General features: G+C 42.8%; 1 protein-coding gene across 5 annotated transcripts in view; it reads left to right on the top strand.

The window, feature by feature from the left end:
- Window positions 1–21,525, top strand: part of Grid2 (glutamate ionotropic receptor delta type subunit 2) — a 1,369,063-nt gene that overhangs the window by 1,307,353 nt on the left and 40,185 nt on the right. For all 5 annotated transcript variants that reach the window (XM_075983936.1, XM_075983939.1, XM_075983937.1 and 2 more), the window contains one exon: window positions 20,736–20,976. In XM_075983936.1, coding sequence (XP_075840051.1) covers window positions 20,736–20,976 — 241 coding nt within the window. The remainder of the gene's footprint in view (window positions 1–20,735; window positions 20,977–21,525) is intronic.

The following is a 21,525-nucleotide window of genomic DNA, read 5'->3' as shown; positions in this document are numbered from 1 at the left end:
TCCCAGCTTAGCTACATGCTACTCTACAGAGATCCTGTCTGTCATGATTTTATGGCTGATAGCGAGCCAGACTTTATGTTTTGAATTTTGACGTTTTCATCTATCCGTGTACTTCAGGAGCCTCTCTCACAATGCAGGCCCACGGCAGTAAGGGCTTGGAAAGTGTGAAGCTGGAAGAGCGAAGGAACGTGCTACTGGGGGGGGGGGGTGTCAATCTTTCTCAACTGTGCAAATGTTGATGAATAAAAAAGAAGAACGTCGCCAAAGAGGACAATTGTTCCTACATTACTGACATGGCACTCAGGAGCTACTGTGAGATTTAGGCCTCGATTACTTACCTTGCTGCTTCTTCCCAGTATGCAGTTTCAAATGCCATCTCAGGAAAGGGCTGGGAGTCAAATCCTTACAAACGACAACAGTGTTCCCATCATGCCCCTCGGTTGGTCCGCCGCTGGCACCTGCAAGAAGAGTTGAGGATTCATGTTTAAACCTCTGCTGGTTTTGTTTTCATACATTTTCTTGTCGGTGAATGAACTCCTTTATTCCTCTCATTTCTCCACATCACGGTCTGGTGCTGCAGTGGGTCCCCCACGGTTCTGGGTGGTACGGCTTCTTGGAGGAAAGGTTTGTGTGGCGTTATTGATTGCAGCTCTCGTGGGAAGGACAGTGATTTACGCACTGCTCCCTGTGACTGGGAACTAGCTGCACATCGACAAGGCCATCCTCCCTTTCAATAAGGGCTCCAGCAGCAGAGCTGGCTGCATTGAAATGAGAGCATCCTTACCCCAAATCACGTTCTATTCCTCCAGCCATACCTGGGTCACTGACAGGTCAGCGAAGACATGGTCAGGAGCACACTAAATGGGGATGCTGAAATTGAGACTGCTCCAAAGTTCTCGCAGGCTCTAGCCCTGGCTTGACCTTCTGAAAGCTTCATTCTGTCACTGCTCTCTGTCCCCGGATTTCTCAGCAGCTTTCCCAATGCACTGAGTTCTGTCTTCACCCACTCAGGCTGCCGTGACGAAACACCACAGACTGATTGACTCGAAAACAGAAGTTGATTCCTTTTGGTTTGGAAGTGAAGATAAAAGTGCTGGTCTATTTGATTCTTTGACAGGATTTCCTTACCAGTCTCCAGATGGCTGACTTTTTGGTGGTAACTGGGGAGAAATCTTGTCTCATCATGATCTCACCTATGTTCTGTTAAAAGGCTCACCTCCCCCCAAACCATCATACTGGGGATAGGGCTCAGCATGGGATTAGGAAGGAAATGATACAACGTTTTATTCCGCCATTCATGGTAGCGCTGTACATTTATTTTTTTGAACAGAATATCAGATTCAAGCACCTGAATTTAGACAGCAATGTAGGTTTGAACTTAACTGTTACACAAGCCAGTATTTAGTTCAGAAAATAGAAACTTGAACCCTAGAGGAAAAACTTGGTGTGGTGGCACAGGCCTATAAGCCAGCACTTAGGAGGCAGAAGCAGAGGGCTTGAGCTCGAAACCAGCCCTGACTGCCAACCCCAAACAGAGACTATCTAGAAAAAAGTCTAGTTTTCATAATAATCATAAAAATAGCTGGCTATACCAGGTTGTGGTGGTACATGCCTTTAATCCCTACACTTAAGAGGCAGGCAGATGTCTTAGTTTGAAGGCAGCCAGGTCTACGGAGTGAGTTCCAGAACAACTAGCACTACACAGAGAAATACTGCCTTAAAAAAGCATTAACATAAAAAAAAACTGTTGGACCCACTCCCTTTATCTTCACGGCGCGCGTGAGCACCAGTCCATGAGAACAAAGGGCAGGAGCCATGGCAGAGATTCCTGGATGGTGCAAGGACGTGACTGAGGTCGCCCTCCAGGACGTGACTTCATGCATGCTCAACTTTATTCCAGAGAAAGGAAATATATAGGCTTGGGAAGCCTGAGAACAAATCCTAATCTGCAGTAAGTGGCATGGTCCTATCATAAGGCTTCATAGGTGACAGCAGAGTCGCACACCGAAGTCCCTAGTACAAGTCTGAGTTACCGTATCTGCAGTCTGAGTTACCGTATCTGCACCGGGGGAGGCTTCTAGCAGGGAACTGAATAGGGTCACACTAGAAATAAATCAGACATCCAGACCTAGAGACAGCTTTCAGATAAGGTCAGTCCTCCCGGCCTAGAGACATTCTCCAGACAAGGGCAGGCAGAGCTGCCAGGTCAGGATAGACCTCTGACCATCAAGACCTCCCAGCAAAAAAATGTCTGGCTTCTACTAAACAGTTGCCTCAGGTTAGAGAGCAAGCTGAGCAGCATGCATGGGCAGCATGGTTGAGACTCAGAGCAGATGAGCTGGTGCTCCAAAAGGTCATGTTACTTAGCCTGCCTGTTCTCAGGAAGAAGTGAGGAGAGAATTCTATTTTCTCAACTTTAATATTCATGCTCTCAATCGATACATTTTCCTGTCCCAAAATCTATCTTTAAATTATTTCCCTTCCTTTCAATTTCCCAAGCCCTTATCTGTCCCTCGCTGTCAAGCCTTGACTTCCCTTTAGTCATCAGTCATTTAATATGCATGCCTTCCATCCTCATGAAAGATTGCAAAAGCTGAACCCATATCTATTTTCTGTCTGTGTGTGCTCCCCAAAACACCTAGCAACAGCCATTGTAGTTTTAGTTTTCTGTCTGAGCACATCCTGATTGTTATCCAAACCATAATTTAAGTTGAAAATGTATTTAGTGCACCGAACCTAGCAAAGACAGCTTATCAACACAGCGTGATGTCAAGTGTTGGTTACGATGCTGATAAGACCACCATGGGGTAAAGGATAGGAGAGGGATGGAACTCAGAAGATGCCGTGGGTTCTGAGATCTGATCTCTCCCAGTACTGTTTGCTACACCTCCCAAGGGTATACCTGAAAGAAGCCTTTGTGCAAGGCTGGACAAAAACAGAATGGAAATGCTGGGGATGGAGGGATCATAGGTTAAGGACTTTGTCCCATGCTCTCGGGCTATGATTATTGACATTGAATAGCATTCTCTCTTTCTTTCATCAGTGTGTGTGTGTGTGTGTGTGTGTGCGCTATGTGCATATGTGGTCAAAGACAACTCCAAGTGTGAATCGTCCCCTTCCACCTTCTTTAAGACAGGATCTCTTGCTCATTGCTACATATGCCAAGCAAATGGCACCTAAGCTTTCAGGCACTTTGTCTCTGCCTCCCATTTTGCTTTAGGAGCCGTAGTATTACAGACATAGACCACGGTGCCCAGCTTAGAGTGGGTTATGGGGATTTAAATTCACACCCTCACACTTGCATGGCAAGGACTTAACCCCTGAGCCACCCTTCTATTTCTTGGATACTCTGCTTAAGGTCTTCATTGAGTGCAGGTTTATGACACGTTTTCATGTGTGAACTCTGCTGGAGACCTACAGAGCTTGTCAGACCACCTCCGAGTCACACTACCACAAACCTTGGTTCTTCAAGTGGCAAGTCATTCAGTTCCATGTTTTCATGTCCACTCATTCACGCATGATCCAGGTCATGTGTCCTGGGGTCAGTGGCTCAGCACACAAGTCCTTTTCTTCCATTACACCTATAGGAAATTCCTTCAAAATGCATTCAGTACAATCTTGTAGAGTGCAGCTGCTTACAGGGCACAAGTCAACATGGTGACAAGAGCCACAAACGGGGTTGATTCTCACATGACCTTTGTCGCTATGGTAGTAGCTTCATTTGTTGAACATGGAAGGCCATTCTCTGAGCTGATCTATGTAGCATTGTTTTATTTCAATGATTCTTTATGAGAATGCATTATCCTCTTATTCTTCTCATCTAGAAACAGCACAAAGATCCATTACAATTTACTAACATTATGAGCATTGTGGGATCTGAAATATAAGGAAGAATACAAATGGGAAATTTGTAGCTTTTATCAATATTTTAGATCCCTACTTAACCGAGTTGCTTTCATATCTAGTTCACCCAGGTTTTGAACATACCTAAAAGCTGAGTATCTCTAGTTTAGGGCAGAAAAATGCTATAATTTTCGAATGCCTAGACTGGTGTGCACATGGGTATACAGTAGCCACAGATTTACTTTGAATGAAGAAGCCACTTAGTCCCTCTGACAATTGTTATCAGGGCTGAATCGTTCTCAACTTTTTAACCAAGCATCTCTCAGGGTTATTGAAGCTTCCTCTAATATGATGCAATAAGTAAACATAGCCATGAACATAGCTTTTCTATTATTATAGAAGGCAGCAAGCAGCTCTCTTGAATTTCACAAGAACCATGGGAATCAACATCCCTTTCAGAACAGCGCTGTAGCCACCCACCTCGTTTTATCCAGCCACAGAGACATCGGAAACATGGACTGCTACCTCTATATGGATTGCCAAATTTTCTTTCTAATAATCACTGAAAACTTTTTTCCTGTAAGCAGTCAGCCCTGCTGGTTGAAGAAAATAGATACATTATCTGAGGTAATAGATAAGTCTCATTAAGAAGATGGAATAGACCAATTCCCAGCATATCTCCGTGCGTGGGAAAACTAAATTGTGAAGCAGAGCAGTAACACATCAATTATCCTTTCTGCATGGAATTAGATGAGTCTCGCTGCTATTTTATACCACATTATGTAATTTTTTATAAATAACCATTATATCCGAGTACCTCAGATTGCTACCTTATAAAAAGAGACAGCTGGTATTACTAGCCTACAAGTCAGACTATTCTTGAAAGTACATGAGGAAAGCAAACATTCTACTCATAATTCACATTCCTGCTCAAGAAATCCTTATTCACACTAAATGACCAGAGTAAAGGTTTAGTATAGGCTTGAAAGCAAACACTACACCTGATGATACAATTTTAATGAAGATTAGTTCTTATCAACTTCAGTAAAGCTAAATAGCACCATTCAAAATGATGGGATTTTTTTTAATTCCTGGGTTATATAATGATTTTCAATTGGTTTACTTTAAGTTTTTAATGTGGTAGCCTCATAAGATATGTGAGATATTTGGGGGAAATTTGATTCCTTTAATAGTGTAAGTATCTTCCCTTACTCTTGCTTATGTGAGTTTTTGTAGGAACTGGTTTTTATAAGGATGTAATAAACAAAGCATAGAAACTTCACATCACAGGAATTAAATCAGGAAAAATTTGTATATGGAGACTTTGCTAGCTAAAAAAAAAAGGATAAAGTTGTGAGTTATTTGCTTTGATATAAGGAGCATATAATAAAAAGAAGACAATGACCAAAGAAATTTTGGGCATGCTATTAGATGACATTCAAAAAGCTCAAGCTGTTTGACTTGTAGACAGTCTACTTTTTAAAGCCAGATTAAATATTAATGGGAAGATGATCATAAATTATAGAGGTTCTGCATCTAAAATCAGGTTCTCCCTAGACATGATTCAGAGAAGGAAGGAAGGAAGCCAGACAGTGATGCTCAGGACAGAGTCTCCTAGTGACAGGGACAACTCAGGCTTCAGTGCTCTGTACTGAAGTCTCACAATCCTTGAGCAACAAAGTGCTACAGCCACCATAATGCACTACCACACACTGAGGGTCTCACATGGCCAAGAGCTACCTCCCACAAGTTGACGTCTGGGAAGCCCAAAATCTAGGTGCCTGGAAGGTAGGTTTCATTGTGTTGGCTCTTTCCTCTGCTTACAGGAAAGTACCACCTTGTTCTGTGAGCTCATGAACTCTGAGTGAAAGAGAGCACAGGTTTTCTGGTGGATTATCCTAGAAGGCACTAATCCTTTCAGATTAGGGGAACACCCTTCTGACTTCATTTAACCTTGATTAGACACACACACACCACACAAACACACACAAACACACCACACACACACACACACACACACACAGTTTTAATTCCCATCCATCACAATGGAACTAGGCACTCATGAATTGTGGAAGAACATAAACATTTGGTCCACAACACTGATACAGTTTTGGAATAAAAACACAATTCCATGTCTCCCAACACAAAAGGCATGGTTATCTGTCCCCATAATGCCAATTAAACGTATGAGTGATGTCTAAAAGCAGAGACAAGATTTCGTCAGCACACCCAAAGTAGGAGGTCAGACAGAAAGGCCCAGTGACCACAAGTTTATCTTTTGGGTGCTTACATGATTGCTAGTTTTATTTATTTTTTATTTTTTCTTGATTTTTATTGAGCTCTACATTTTTCTCTGCTCCCCTCCCTACCTCTCCCCTCTCCTTCAACCCTCTGCCATGGTCCACATGCTCCTAATTTATCAGGAGATCTTGTCTTTTTCTCCTTCCATGTCGATTAGATCTATGTAAGTCTCTCTTAGTGTCCTCACTGTTGCTAGGTTCTCTGGGATTGTGATTTGTAGGCTGGTTTTCTTTGCTTTATGTTTAAAAAACACTTATGAGTGAGTACATGTGATAATTGTCTTTCTGGGTCTGGGTTGCCTCACTCAAAATGATGTTTTCTAGCTCCATTCATTTGCCTGCAAAATTCAAGCTTTTGTTACTTTTTTCTGCTGTGTAGTACTCCATTGTGTAAATGTACCACATTTTCCTTATCCATTCTTCAGTCAATGGGCATTTAGTTGTTTCCAGGTTCTGGCTATGACAAACAATGCTGCTATGAACATAGTTGAGCACATGTCTTTGTGGCATGATTGAGTATCCTTTGGATATATACCCAAAAGTGATATTGCTGGATCTTGAGGAAGGTTGTTTCCTAATTTTCTGAGAAATCATCACACTGGCATCCAAAGGGGCTGTACCAGCTTGCATTCCCACCAGCAATGCCGGAGTGTTCCCTTTACCCCACAATCTCTCCAATCACTAGTTTTAAATGGGAGACACAGGGTCTGCACAGCTGTAGAAAAGGCCTTCTGGGTCCATGGAACCATTTTGGTTTTTCAGGGTGATCTACAGAGCTTCTTATTCTGCTCATCACTAAAGAGGAAAGACTTGGTTCTCATGAGAGGATAACTTCTCCAGGGTACAGCTACCGAATTTATGCATCATTTCACCTATGTGGTTTCCACTTGCTTAAGAGTAATCAATTTTAATTACATATCTCAAAAGTGTTTATTGATTGATCAGTCCTGTTGTTCCTGAAATCAAAGGTCACTGAAGAGGAAAGTGACTCACAGAAAATGATAAAGAGGCAAAGAGAGTCAGAGAAGGCCAAGATGGAGTTAGTGAGACCAGAGTCCAGCACCCTTCTTCAGTACCATGTTACTGAGTGCCACTGTCTTATCACCCATGATTAATCAAGTCAGCAAATATATTCTGTATTGATATAGAAGGGAAGTCTTTATGCTTGGGGTAGAGAGCACCAATCAAAAAGAAAACTGAGGTCTCTGTCCTATAGGAGTTTTCAGTATGGTTAAAATATGAGAGTCACACATGGAAAAACATGGATATCTGCTACCAATAATAATTAACATTGCAGAATACAGGCTACTGACCTTAAGGTTAGTCTGGTAATGTCATACAATAGTGGGGCTTCACCATGAAATGGACAGTGCTCAAAGGCATCTTTTCAGAGAGACCAAATGAGTCCCAAGAGATGTCTTTGGTGGCCCTCCTCTTCATTCACCTCTTACTAGGGCATGGGATATGCTCTGAGCTGAAAATGCAGAATAGTAGGTGGCATCACCCTGAAGAAGTTAGCATCTCAAAGAAGAATGACAATGCCAACAAGCTTAAGAGCAATTCTAAAGTCCTTAAAGAAGACACAAGGCTTGCTTCTCCAGCATTAGCCTGATATTTCTCATGTCCACACTCATCCCAGGAATCTCTCTTCAGTTCTTCAGTGCCTTCTTCCTTCTGTGTTTTTTTTCCACTGGCTTCTTGGTCCAAATTCTTCCCTTCTCAATTCACATGCCTCTGCCTCTCCAACTCATTCGTCATTTCTCATCCTAGTTGATACTTTCTCCAGAAGGTTGTCCCCAGCCTTCCCATCCTTCCAAGCAAGGTGTGTGACCTCTTACACAGTGCCCGCACTGTGCTGTGTCTTTCAGATCCCGTAATCACACTGCAGCGAAATTACACAGTAGCATAATTGCAGGTTAATGTCCAAGAAAGAATTTTTGTTCCGCTTTCTTATTTTGCCCATTTATAGAATCAGCATTTGCATATTCAGAATTGTGGTAGGAAAATGTTAGAGACTTTTTCAAATGTCTAAAATGAGAAAGGGTATGCCTAAGGTCTCCTTGAAAAAAGTTTATTTGACTGCCTTAACTCTTTCAAAAATCAAACTCTTTCTCTCATAGTTATAACAGTGCCAAATGAAGCACAAATTATCCACAAATCTAAGGTATAATTTTTGAAGAGCCCAGAGTTGTACTGTTACTGATGTTCTGAAAGCTGAGACTTTTAATTAAGGACAGAGATCCTACAAACAGGCCTGGAGCTGGATTTCTTTTCAAGCACACATCAGTAGAGCCTCTAACTTAGAAGATATCATTTGCATCATAAAAAAAATCTTGAGTTATCAAGCCAGTCTTTCCAACTGTTCTCCAAATAATGATTTCCTTCTATATGTCATTCCACATGTTGAAAGTTCAATACTTGTGCTTCTGTTCAGGACAGTTTGCTTCTTCAAAAACTCTTCCTGCATATTCTCTCTATGAGCGCTGTGCTTAAGATATACACCGCCATCTTTACTGCATATACATCACACCCTTCCAAATATCACCTTTCTAAAGTTTGTATGCCAGACCAAAGGATAGGAAAATATTTATAAATACATGCATAATAAATTTGACTTCATGACATATCTTCACAGGCATTTATTTGAAAAGGGGGAGGGATCTGGCATTGCCTGCAGAGTTACTCTGGGCAGGAATGATCACTGCCAGTTTCTCACCGTAAAATGAAAGGAATTTCCCTTTTACCCTGTAACCCAAATACCAGACTGCGCTTAAGGATGCGGTTGACATTTTAAAAGATCACCCAAAGTGTTCTCTTCCCAAACGCAATTATGCCCTCCATCTCTGTGGAAGCCATTGTCTGGGTCTTCTTGGCTTTCTAGCATCTCTCTGTCTGGCTTTCATGATCCTGATTATCTATTCATTTGCTACCCAGCACTCATCTTATGAAAGATCATGTCTGCCATTTCTATAATGAGTGCTTGACTTTTACTGCCAGCATAAACATATAAAATACATAATAATTAAAGTTCACTAGTCACCAAAGTCTTGAGATCTGTCATATTGCTAATTTGATTTTTCAAACAATTGCTTCCTAGAGCAAGGTTGTTTTTGCCCCTTTAGGTACTTCAAGACTTGGGGTGAAGAAGATGTCCACAAAGCAGGGAGATCATGAATGGGCACTATATGTTTCAAAGTTAAAACTCATCCTCCATCAAATAAAGTATATATAAGATCTGATCATTCTCAGAGAGAACAAAACTTTACTTGGTAACTGAATGAAGTATTTTCTCTAAGTTAAATAATTAAATAATGTAGTTTTCAGAACATCTAAGTGTTATTTAACAAGCAGCATAATTTTTATGGAGGATTGTGTACATGCTAAGGGAGAAAAGTCCTTGAAATAAAAGTCTGAAAAAACACGAGTTAGAAATTTCACAATACATTGTCTTCGATTGGATAAGGACAGGGCTTCAGAGAAGCTCTTCTTTGGACACACTCCTTGTTTAGATAACATTTTCCAAGTCCCCTAAGTGCCTCATGATAATCAATTCATCTGACGCTTCCTCTAATAGCAAAAGAGATTAATGAGCTCATGTGCTATTCATGTGGCTCTCTGGGGACATCAGCATGTGTTACTAGAAGTGTAATGTTTAGAAATGGATACAGTGGGATGTGTATTAGCCAAGGATGCTAGCAAGAAGATTCTCAGTTAATGAAGAAGCAAGAAATAAAAAGGCAGCTTCCTTTGATAGGGTTCTCTTTCTGAGTAATGGAGGTCGGGAGGATGTGCTCAAACAAAGCACAGCAATCAGAATACAAATAAACCACTTAGCAGTCTCGAGCCTTGGGAAATTTTCTTCATCCTGAGCCTCAGTCTCCTTCACTGTAAAATGGGGCCAGAGTGAGTAACATCAATGTTACCAATGCTGCTAGTAAGAATAAGGTGGTGGAACAATCCAACAGCCAAAACAGTCAATAGATCTCATTCCAAACAAGATTGCTTTAAGAAGCATGTCAAACTGGTGTGTATATTTAAAAACACAGGATCATTGAGCTTAAAGAAAAAGGATCACTGCACATTCAAAGTCAACTAGGACTAACAAGTGAGTCTGCCTAAAGATGATGGCGATGATGATGATGGTGGTAATAATCAGGGGTAGAACAATGGCACAATGGTGGAGAGCAATTGCTGTTCTTCTAACATGGTGGTTCTCAACCTGTGAGTTGTGACCCCTTTGGGGATCGAACAACTCTTTCCCAGGGGTCAAATATCAGATATACTACATATCAGATATTACATTACGATTCATAACAGTAGCAAAATTACAATTATGGAGTAGCAATGAAATGATTTTATGGTTGGGAGTCACCACTTCATGAGGAACCATATTAAAGGGTCACAGCTTTAGGAAGGTTGAGAAGCACAGCTCTAGAGGATCTGAGTTCAGTTCCCAGCACCCACATGGTTGGCTCATGGTTGCCTATAGCAACAGCTTCAGGTAATTCGTCAGTCTCTTCTAACCTCCATATGCACTCACATATGAGTGGGCACACACGAATGCTTTATAAATTCAGCCGTATTTTACTTTTAGTGCACCATTTTGACAATTCTGGATAAAGTTCACATCCGCAAGAAAATGAATCCCTCTGGAAGAGATTAAGTTGACATGTAAGGGCATTAATATTAGTTTTTGAATGAGGAAGCCGGAGTTGACTAAGTTTTGATCAAATTGCCCTTTTTCTAATCTGAAAGTGAAACACCGGATTTGAGGCAACACAGGAGGTGTTTCCTCTGACATAGGACTGTGCCTGCAGCTGTAATTGAGGCTGTAACTTATCAGCCTCCTGAGGGGCCACTTCAGCTGCTGGGCAGGAGGGAAGCATACCATCTTCCGTGCGGGCAGGAATTCTGTACTTCTAGCTGATGCATGTTACTTCTCATGAAGCCTGATTTAAAACATGGTCATCCCTTTTGTTCTAAAAGACCCCACCTTCTCCGCCTCTGCAAGTTCTTGCTCATTCTGTGTCCATTGTTAGAGCTCCCCTGGGGTTCTCAGTGGCAAGACAATATCTGGTCATACTCCTTTGACTTCAAGCTGAAGTTGCCACAGCCTAGAAAATGATTCTGCAGATTCCAGCTCAGACAAAGAAGCCTACTTGTCCCAAATGTGTAAGGCTATCACTCTTTAGTCACAGGTCTTCCCAATCTCAGGGCAAATGTCATCAGAAAACCACGGAAACCCCAACCTGTGTGAGGGACTATACTGCCATTGTTTGTGTGCAGTGAATTTCTTTCTCAATCTGTTCAGATACAAAATTAGCACACACTCTCTTGGTCCTCATTTATAGATGCAAGCATGGTAGCGCTAATGTTTTAATGTAGTAGCAATGAATATATAGAACATGTGGCCAAAAGAGCACTGGAATAAAGGTCACAAACATTGTCTCTAAGACAGATACTTTCTAGGATGCAACCTTGGGTCTGGATAACAGGGTCAGTGAAATGAGCCTTCCCTGCTCTGAGATTCCCAAACCAAGCCAGCAGCCACAGTCAGCAGAATAGATCAGGCTTCTGGGCTGTTCTTACAAATGAAGCGCATGTGTTTACAGCTGTCTATGGTGGCATTTACCATGCAAAAGCAGGGTTGTTAGTATGACAGAAGCCATATGTCCTATGTTGGTGATATGATCTAGAAGATGATACACACTAACTCATTTTGAAGACAAAAGAAGCTGGTCCCCTTCATGATCTCAGGCAGCCTTGGTAGACAGGATTGAGGTGACATCTGGGAAGTGTTATTTAAAAACCCAGTCTAAGCAGGATTTTCTAAAATCACCCTGATGATCTGGCTTTACTGAGATATTAGATTATATCAGCAAGTATTCTTGCAGCTAATGTTACTAACCAGTCACTGACAAGCCTTACATAAGAGAAATGATTGGAGGATATTCGTCTCATAAAAAGTTGATGGAATTTGCTGTCACTACTCTGATCTTCAAATTCTAACTGTAGAGATCTGTTTATGGAGCTACTATACTCATCTTCTTAGACCTTAATCTTTGTGGAATACTTTTGATTCCAAGGAAGTTTACTGTGTTTTACAGGACAAAAAGGGAAATGAATGAACAGAAGCCCTTGAAATGATTTCTTCTCAATCATGGAGAGAAAAATTTCTTAGAAACTTATTGACAGACATTTCTGTCCCGCCCAATCCCACAGCCATTTAGCCCCAAAGAAACACACAAAGGTCTACATTAATCATAAACTGGTTGGCCTGGCAGCTTAGGCTTTCTTATTAACTAATTTTTACATCTTAAATTAGCCCATCATTCTTGTCGGTGTTAGCCACATGGCTTGGTACCTTTATCATGAGACATTCTCATCCTGCTTCCTCTGCGTCTGGTTGATGACTACAGGCTGACTCTTCTTCCCAGAATTCTCCCCTTCTGGTCACCCCAGCCCTACTTCCTGCCTCATCACCCCATCTATACTTCCTTCCTGGCTACTGGCCAATCAGCATTTTATTAAAATACAAGTAATAAATCTTTACAGGGTGAAAAAAAAACCATTGTCCCAAAGCAGAAACACATTAAATTAGCTTAATGTTGACAGAATTCCACCCTCGTCAGATTTGATGCACACACACACACACACACACACACACACACACACGAATCCTTACTTAAGCTAGTTCTGAATTCCTTAGAAATTAACAACATTAAACATTACCGAGTATTCTAAATATCTTTTTGACAATGCAAAACTCATAAATATACACAGATAATTTTTACATATTTAAAATGGTATATTTTATTCTGACCCTAAACTAGTTACAAGTTGCCTCACTGCTTCCAAATTGATGAAATATTTCGCAAGTATCATATCGTAGAGTTTCAATCTTTACATAGTTGAAATTCTCTTCCATAAAGATTAGTCAAGAAGTCTGAAAACTTCAGGCACAAGAAAACTAGAAAAGGAAAACTAAACCTGCCCAGAGGTTTTCAACAGTGGGCAGAGGTGGGACAAGGGCCAGGAGGGACATCTGTTTGAAAGCTACATCCAGGGCAGGGGGAAGGTCTGCCATATCATCTTCTAAGAGATGTGAAGAATGTCCCTTGGGTTTATGGACTCCCCTCCAGCAGAGGACACCTCCAGGGAGTGGGAAGCCATCAAAAGCTCCATCTTCCTTCCCAGGTCTTCCTTTCTCCTCTTTTTCCCAAGGATGTGAGTGGTATGTCAGAGCTTGTAGATCTGCCTCTCAATCCTGCAGTTAAAGACAGGGAGACATCATGATGGTGCCTGAAGGACAGTCAGAGGCTGAAGTCAAAAGATGAAGTCACAGAGAGAGCCTTCCCTTCTAACCTTTAAGAACCCAAGGAGCCTCACTGTGGTGGTTTACATGAGGATGATCCTCATAGGCTCATATGCTGAAATACTTCATCCCTGGTTGGTGTAACTATTTGGTAAGAAATAGATAATGTGAGTGGGCTCTGAGGCTTCAAAAGCCCATGCCATTTCCAGTAAAGTACCTCTCTGTCTTGTGCTTGAGGATCAAGATGTGAGCTCTTAAAACACCATAGATACCTGCCTGCTAGATGCACCCATCATGATATACATGGGCTGTAACCATCTGAATTATAGGTCCAAATAGACACTTTCTTCTGTATGTTGCTTTGGTGACCTTAGTGACCTTTTACAGATGTCCAGCTTTTGCAGATTTTAGCCTCAGTCACCAATTCATGTCTAAGGATTGGAACTAGCCTACTATTCCTCAGAGTCAGGCAAGTGAATTCACAGCCAAGAGACCAGCAGCTTCATTTCCAAATGCGATCACAGTGCCGACCTCCACAAACCCAGATGCCATCTGGAAAAAGAGCAAGTAAGAAGGGATAGGGTGTAGCATCTTCTCAACTAGATGGATGTAAATCTAGAGGTGTGTTACATTATTAGAGCCAATTAAATTTTAAATCACACTAAGTTAAATTTAGTTTTTTCCACCTACTCAGTGGCCAAAGTCCTCAGATCAGTTAAGCTGTAGAAAAGCTGGTTTTTTTTGTACACCCAAATTATAATATGAACAAATTTATAATCACGTACAATTATATTATTTTGTTTAGGGGACGCATGCAGATAGCCATTCACTAAGATTCTTAATAAATCCCTGAAAGCACTAGAGAGCCATTCTTTCAGTATTTGTGTGGGAATTGATGTGTGTACAGCAAACAATATGTTGGAAGAAAGACATGAGTTCCAGTCAGTGTAAGTCACCAAAAGCATCGCTTTATCAGGTCAGCAGTGAGACTGGTGAATGCAGACAATGTGTGGCCTTCCTGCTCTGTGTTAGTATCCTCCACTGTAGAACTGGTGGCGAGGGGGGGCAGTCTCTGTCCTTCCTTGCATTATAGGAGTTTATGTCTCTAGAAAGTGTGAAACCGGGTTACCAAAATCACAGGGCAGCTTGTGTATAGCCTGACAAAGAATTCTTGCATTTGGTTTAATAACCTTTTTTTTATTGTCTCTAGACTCTTTCTTAGTAGAAGTGACTAAATAAACAAGTGACATCTTTTTTCCTCACTTAACCAAGAAGTTGTATCACAGATGACTCCACAGGAATTTAGCAAAGGGCCGTGATTCCAACGAAACTTGAAAGGAGCCTGCAGCCTGCTGTTCTCAAGACAAAATTCTAAGTCCCCCTCGGTGGGTGGAGATTAGCACAGCCCTTTCAGCAACCTCTCACCTTACAAATAGATTAATTTGGAAATCAATTCCTGGTGTAGGTGTTCAAGGTAGAAAGTGATCAATGGGTTAGAGCAGCCTCACACAGAAGTGAAGCTATTATCTTCAAAGCTTTTTCAGAGCCCTGCCTGAACGTACTGAATGCTTTTATTTGAATATGAAAGAAGGGCTGTTGGCTTCACAGCCTTCCCCTGGAATTTGCTCGTTTGTATCAACAAAGTACTCTTGGTGCCCAGGCTGAGCTAGAAACCTTTTCAAGCTGAACCTTCCATTTTTTTTTAGTGAAAATGCAAATGTTTGAACACTAGGAAAACGAAAGAATCGCAGTGTTCTTATCAGTGAGTCACTCGCAGATTCTTAATGAAGAACATGCCAGAACAGGTTCAAAGAACAAGGCGCTCTCTTCGTTCGCGCTGGACACGTGCGTACGAGCGCGACAGAGTACACACACACACACACACACACACACACACACACACACACGCATGCGCGCGTACCCACGCTGCCAATCTTAACCTAACTTCCAAGCTCTGCTCCTCCTTCACATGCTAAGCAGTGAGGCAGATAGCATGATCCATTGTGTGAGTGTGTGTGGTCTCGTTAATTCTCACTACAATAGCCTTCAAAAGAAAATGTGGTTGTCATCTCCCCGACCTTTCAAATGGCAGGGATTTTTCTCACTGCATTTCAAGAAAAGGTTCCAGCCATCTAATCGTTCATCACAATCTAGTAGCTAATTTCGTCTCTGATAGCTAAGTGCTTAAGGCACAAGTATCTGCTTCCTGCATTTCAATCACGCCCACAGGTAAGCCATAGTGAGAGTCGCAGCACCGCCCTGCCCGGAGTGAAACAATACTGTCACCGTGTGGAACTCGGACGTATAACAGAAATTCCTGTCTGCCCCAAAAGCCAAAGATTTGGCTACTGTATTCTTGAACTCTCCTGTAGGTGTGCTTTTAAGCTTCGCTTACAAGAGTCCTGTGAAGATTTGAAAACTGAACCTGGATCTTCATTTTTATGCAAGAATTCATGACGTTGGGTTTTTTTTCTTTTTTCCACCTTTATTTATTTACTTATTTTTGAGAAAAGAAAACAATCTTTTTTCATTATAGATATCAATCCAAGTTCCCACTCCCTCCTCTCCTCCCATTCCCTCCACATACCCCTCACAGCATTCGCTTCCACTCTTCGGAGAAGGTGAGTAAGGCACACTGCTTTGGGAAAGGTCCCACGCCCTCCCTACTATATCTAGGCTGTAAGGAAGAACATTATAGTCTACTAAGCTTGCTCCCACTGGTACTTAGGAGAAAAAAAAAAACAATGATAAATGTTAAATGATAAAGAGCTATGGTGAGAGGCTCATGGAACTCCAAGAACCATTAAATTTAATAGCAAGGTCGTGCAGAATTCCAGGCCTAGATTACGCTTTCAGTACCCCACAGAGTTCTATCCCAAGCCATTCTGTATCCCCCAGAATGTGGTTTAGAAGGCTGAGAATGTAGCTGGAGTGTGAATGGAGAAGGCTAAGGCCCAATTTCTCTCCCTCCTTCTTCCCTTCCTTCCTCCCTCCCCTTTCACTATGGTGCCTTAGCCACCTGAGCTGTGTAATTATGAGAGAGAACTCTGCGGCTTTGCAGAGCTTGAAGGCTCCCAGAGAGACTATTCTGTTCCTTCCCTACTGTGTGAACTTCTAGCACCTAGCTACATGAACTTCAAACTCTACAACTAAAGTCTTCCAGTTTACTGCATCCAGTTCCTGTTAGAACTGGAATGTGTGCAGCTGGTCAGTGGTGGCACAGGCCTTTAATCCCAGCACTCGGGGAGGCAGAGGCAGGTGGATCTCTGTGAGCTCAAGGTCAGCCTGATTTACAGAATGAGTTGCAGGACCAGCTCAATAGCTACTGAGAAACCCTGTCTCAAAGAACTGAAAAAAGCAAGAAAAAGAAGGAAAGAATTGGAATGTGTGCAATATAATTTGTATGATTCAATGCTTACTTTTAAGTGAAAATATTCCCCATATATTTTTTTAAAAAAAGAAGCAGAATAAGTAAATGAAGCACAGAGGTTTCAGCAAGGATTAAGGAAAGTGGAGAGGATGTAATCCTATCCCGAGTGAATGAAAGAAAAAAGTGACACAGAATGAAGTCACTGGAAGGGCAGCCTTGCCGTGTGCCAGGCTGTTCTGCCTGAATGTGCAGTCGTGGTGGAGAATAAATTGTGTGCACAAGGAATGCTTGGCATGAGTCGCTCTTGAAATATTTATTAAATGGATGGATAGATTCATAGGAAATGGAATAAATTATAAAACAGCCTCACTGATGAGGAAAAAGGAGGATGTGAGGGCAGGCTTCCCTTAGGAGATGCTGTGCTGGGCATATTTGATTAGTAGCCACCAGAGCAACAGGGAGAAGGCGAGTGGGCTTTCTAGAGAGGGGATCTCATGGTAGTCACTAGCCACAGGCAGCTGGGAAGGAAGGTAAAATCTGTATCACATCTCACAGATACTGACCAGGGTGGCAGTGAAGGGGAGGCTGCCATTCTGAGTCGTCTGCATCCATGTGCCTTCAGGTCATAAATATCCTGAAAAAAAGAAATGCATCTGGACTGAACTCGTGAAGTCTTTATTTTTCTTGTAACCTTTCCTTAAACAGAACGGCATAACAACTATTCAGATTGGCGTGTGATATTTACATAATCAGAAGATGAACAGCATAAGGGTGGGTATGTGGGTGATGTTTCTGTTACTGAGATAAAATACCATGACCAAAGGATGGAAGAGATTATTTGGTTCATAGTTGCTGAGGGATAAGAGTCCATGATGGCAGAGAGGCAGGCAGCAAGTAGAAGGCTGAGCGCTCCCACCCTTAACTGTAAGTACAAAGCAGAAAGAGTGGGCTAAAGAATGGGATGAGTCTTTACCTCTCAAAATTCATCTCCAGTAAGGCAAGACCTTTTAAACTTCCCTAAGAGAGTCTCCAAATGGGGATCAAGTGTTCCAATGCGTAAGCCTACCGGGTACATTTTCGTTCAAAGCACTACAGATGGTGTATGTCAGGGGAGGGACGGTTCCGTGTAACCAGCTTGTCATCTTATGTAAGTAACTTAAGTTTCTGCCAACTTTGGTATTTACTGGGGAGTCTTAGGAGTATTCTCCGCACATGCTGAGGGCAACTCTATTCTCATCGAGAAAATGTTGCTGCAACTTCCTTTTATACGTCATTATACACTCAATTTTAAACAAAATTCTTTCTTCAAAGTTAACTGAAGTTTTCTTGTAGGAGATCTAACGATGCTCTGACGAGTCCGTGCCTTTCAATAAGCAAATTCCTAAAGGACACTGTGTTGTTTCTATTATGATGCAACGAACCCTTACACGAGAGCTGAGCTATTAGCAGAAACTCAAGTGTACAATACGATATTGTCTGCTATAAGCTAATGTACAGCAGATCCCTAGAAATTCTTCTTTCCTGTGAGGAAGGGGGGGCACTCAGACACATGTTTGCACACAAGCATGAAAGCCAAAGTCATTCTTCCCAAGACATCATCTAGTTTATTTTCAGACAAGGCCTCTCTCTTCGCCTGGAACTTGCCTACCTGGCTAAAATGACTGGCCAAAGAGCCTCAAGCCTCTACCTGTCTCCTCCTATCCAACTGCTGCCACTATGCCTGGCTTTCCTAGATTCTGGGGATCAAACCAGCTCTTGTGCTTACACAGTGAGCTCCTCATTAACTAAGGCACTGCCTCAGCCGCTATGATTTATTTATTAACCTTACACAACTGAACCTCTAAAATGGCTTCTTCATGGTATTAACATCTTTTTTGTTTGTTTGTTTTTGTTTTTCGAAATAGGGTTTCTCTCTAGGTTTGGAGTCTGTCCTGGAACTAGTAGACCAGGCTGGCCTCGAACTCACAGAGATTCACCTGCCTCTGCCTCCCAAGTGCTGGGACTAAAGGCATCACCGCCTGGCAGGTCAAGCCCGAATCCTTGATAACATAATTATGTATTTGGATAAGCTTAACCTCTGCCCTCAACTGCCACAAAGTATGCTTTACGGGCTCCTTAAACTAGAGTTCTAAAGCGCATTGACTTTCGTGGAAAGCAACAACGAGGGGAGCAGAATGAAAGTAGACTGAGGGAGCCTGAGGGAGGCTGAGCTACACAGGACCATAAGGCTTTTTTGTTGTGGGTCTACTTGGACATTTACTAAGCTGATGTCATAGAAGTCTCCAAGAGGGTATCACAGTTCATGACCACGGGGTTCTTTCCTCATGAAGGCCTTGTAGGTGTTTGTGTCTGGCGGAATGCACTTTGGGGAATTCTGAAGGCATAGATGGTGACAATTTACAGTCATATCCATGGATTGCAGAAGAAGAGGGAAGCCATGTTTGCCCTGGGGCCCTGTGGGAGGTGATGGGAATGTAGGCTCACCCATCCTCTGTAACCCCAAGCCACTCGCATCCCTACCTTAGGCGAGCTGTGGACCTTACCTCCAGTGCCCAAACCATTGCCCGGTCATGTTGTTATTGCCCGGTCATGTAGGCTTAAGATAGGAAGAACAGTGGGTGATTCACCCCTAGACTGGCTGAGTTCCTCTAAGATTTTAAAATCCTCATCCCAGAAGAAGGCATGATCCAGGGCCAGAGCACAAATATAAGACCACATATCCAAAGTTTACTTATATAAAAATTATATATCTAGCCAAAACTGATTCCTCTGTCCCACCCTTACCTTGGCAAACATATCTGACAAATATATCTTGGCAGATATCTCTATGATCTCCAGGAGGTTGGATTCACGTGACTTATTCATGAGTAGCTGGGAGGTTTGCAGAGACGCCACATCTCCAGGAAAGCCACTGGGTTTTTCCCTCTCCACTCCAGGGCTGGTGGCCAGGGAAGAGTGTGCAGCAAGAATGGTGTGCCCTCAGGAACCAATGCACCCCTGCTCTGTCCCCACTAGTCCCAATTGGTACCCTGGAGGCCACTGATGCCCTTGCAGCTGGCTCTCAGGACAGCCCGGAGAATGAATTGAAATATCCTGGGGGATGCTAAGGGTCTGGGCCAGGAACCGATAAAGCTGCTCTGGCTTTGAGGATACATGGCCCCTGCAGAGGCTCCAGCACTTGGCAGGCCAGGTGTCTAAGCAGAATTTGGGAGGAGGGGCTGATTCCTCTGTATGGACTGCACTATGTAGTTTTCATAGCTTCTGTTTCTGGTTGAATTTAAGCACCTCTGGGCCCTTTGACCTACCGTTTTCTTCCTCCCAGAGGTAGGTTACTTCCCCTTTGGCATTAAAAGGAAAAGTGCATCCGTTGTGTGAAGAAATGAAAATGATGTATTTTATCAACTTCAAAACTTGTCCCAAGGCCTTCTCCCAGACCATGATAAATAATAGAGGTTTTATTTTCATTGAATTCCTGTGTGAACAGCACGTGCTGGATCACATTGCACCAGTGTGTGGCTGGAAGCAGCTAAGGGCCCTTCAAAGCAGCATCGTGGTCCAGAGCTGCGTTCTCTAGCAGGAAGGACAGGGCTGCATCAATGTCGGACCCCACGGGAACAGCCCCTCCCAAATGTGATTTTAAAATGTACTACAACAAATGGGGCGGGGCCACTGGCGTTCCTGTGAGAGCAAAATAAGAGACGGGAGGGAAAGACCGAAAAAGGAGGGCAAAGTAGAAGAAAATTCACAGTATCTAAACACTCATGGTTTTGGCTTTGCAGTACTCTTTTGATACACTGCTCTAGTGAGCTAGGCTGTCCATCTTTAGATGGGAAGTCATGATCACTCAGGTTGCAGATAGGGCAGCCACCCTGGCTACAATCACATGCGCTGTGTTCTCCACCCCCAGGATCCTGGAGTTGCAACAGAGTGGAGACATGGACATCCTGAAGCACAAGTGGTGGCCTAAGAATGGCCAGTGTGATCTGTACTCCTCAGTAGATGCGAAGCAGAAGGGAGGAGCCCTGGACATCAAGAGCCTGGCGGGCGTATTCTGCATCCTGGCCGCAGGGATCGTGCTCTCCTGCCTCATAGCGGTGCTGGAGACGTGGTGGAGCAGGAGGAAGGGCTCACGGGTCCCATCCAAAGAGGTACTTGAACTTGTGCCCCAACTAGAGCTGCCAAACATTCGGTGGCTGCATTTCCAGGGAGGAAAGGGTAATATTAGCAATTGCTTTTTCTGATTTCTTTGAAGATTCCAAACCAGCACGTGGCAAGGCAACGCCAGTTCCCATTTAGAACATTCAGGGTGAATAAAGAGCAAGGAGCAGTGTCTGTGAGGCAGACAATTTCATATTCTATAGCAGGCTCTGAAATTCTGAGTCGTGGCCTACATACTAATGATCCAGCAAGGCTGTGGTTCCCTTGACCCAGTTCTCAAAAATGCTTAATAGTTTCTGTCGATTCCTTAAGTTGGAGTTAAACCTGTGTTTTAAAGTCTGGGCATAAAAGGCCCTGGCATGATGCTTTCTCTTCACCATTAGGCCCTGCTTCCTATCTGTGTGTGAAGATCTGAAGAAATGATGATTGTGTGTCTGGGGCTCTCCTGTGAGCCCACGGTGCCAAATTCACATGGGGAAATCCTTCTGAGTTCTGCTTATCTCCCTGACTGTGTCATCAGCTTAACGCCAGGGCCACGT

This window comes from Microtus pennsylvanicus, chromosome 8, assembly GCF_037038515.1.
Source record: "Microtus pennsylvanicus isolate mMicPen1 chromosome 8, mMicPen1.hap1, whole genome shotgun sequence".
Lineage (NCBI taxonomy): Eukaryota > Metazoa > Chordata > Mammalia > Rodentia > Cricetidae > Microtus > Microtus pennsylvanicus.
The sequence above is the reverse complement of the archived record's forward strand: the minus strand, read 5'-3'. Positions and strand labels throughout refer to the sequence as shown.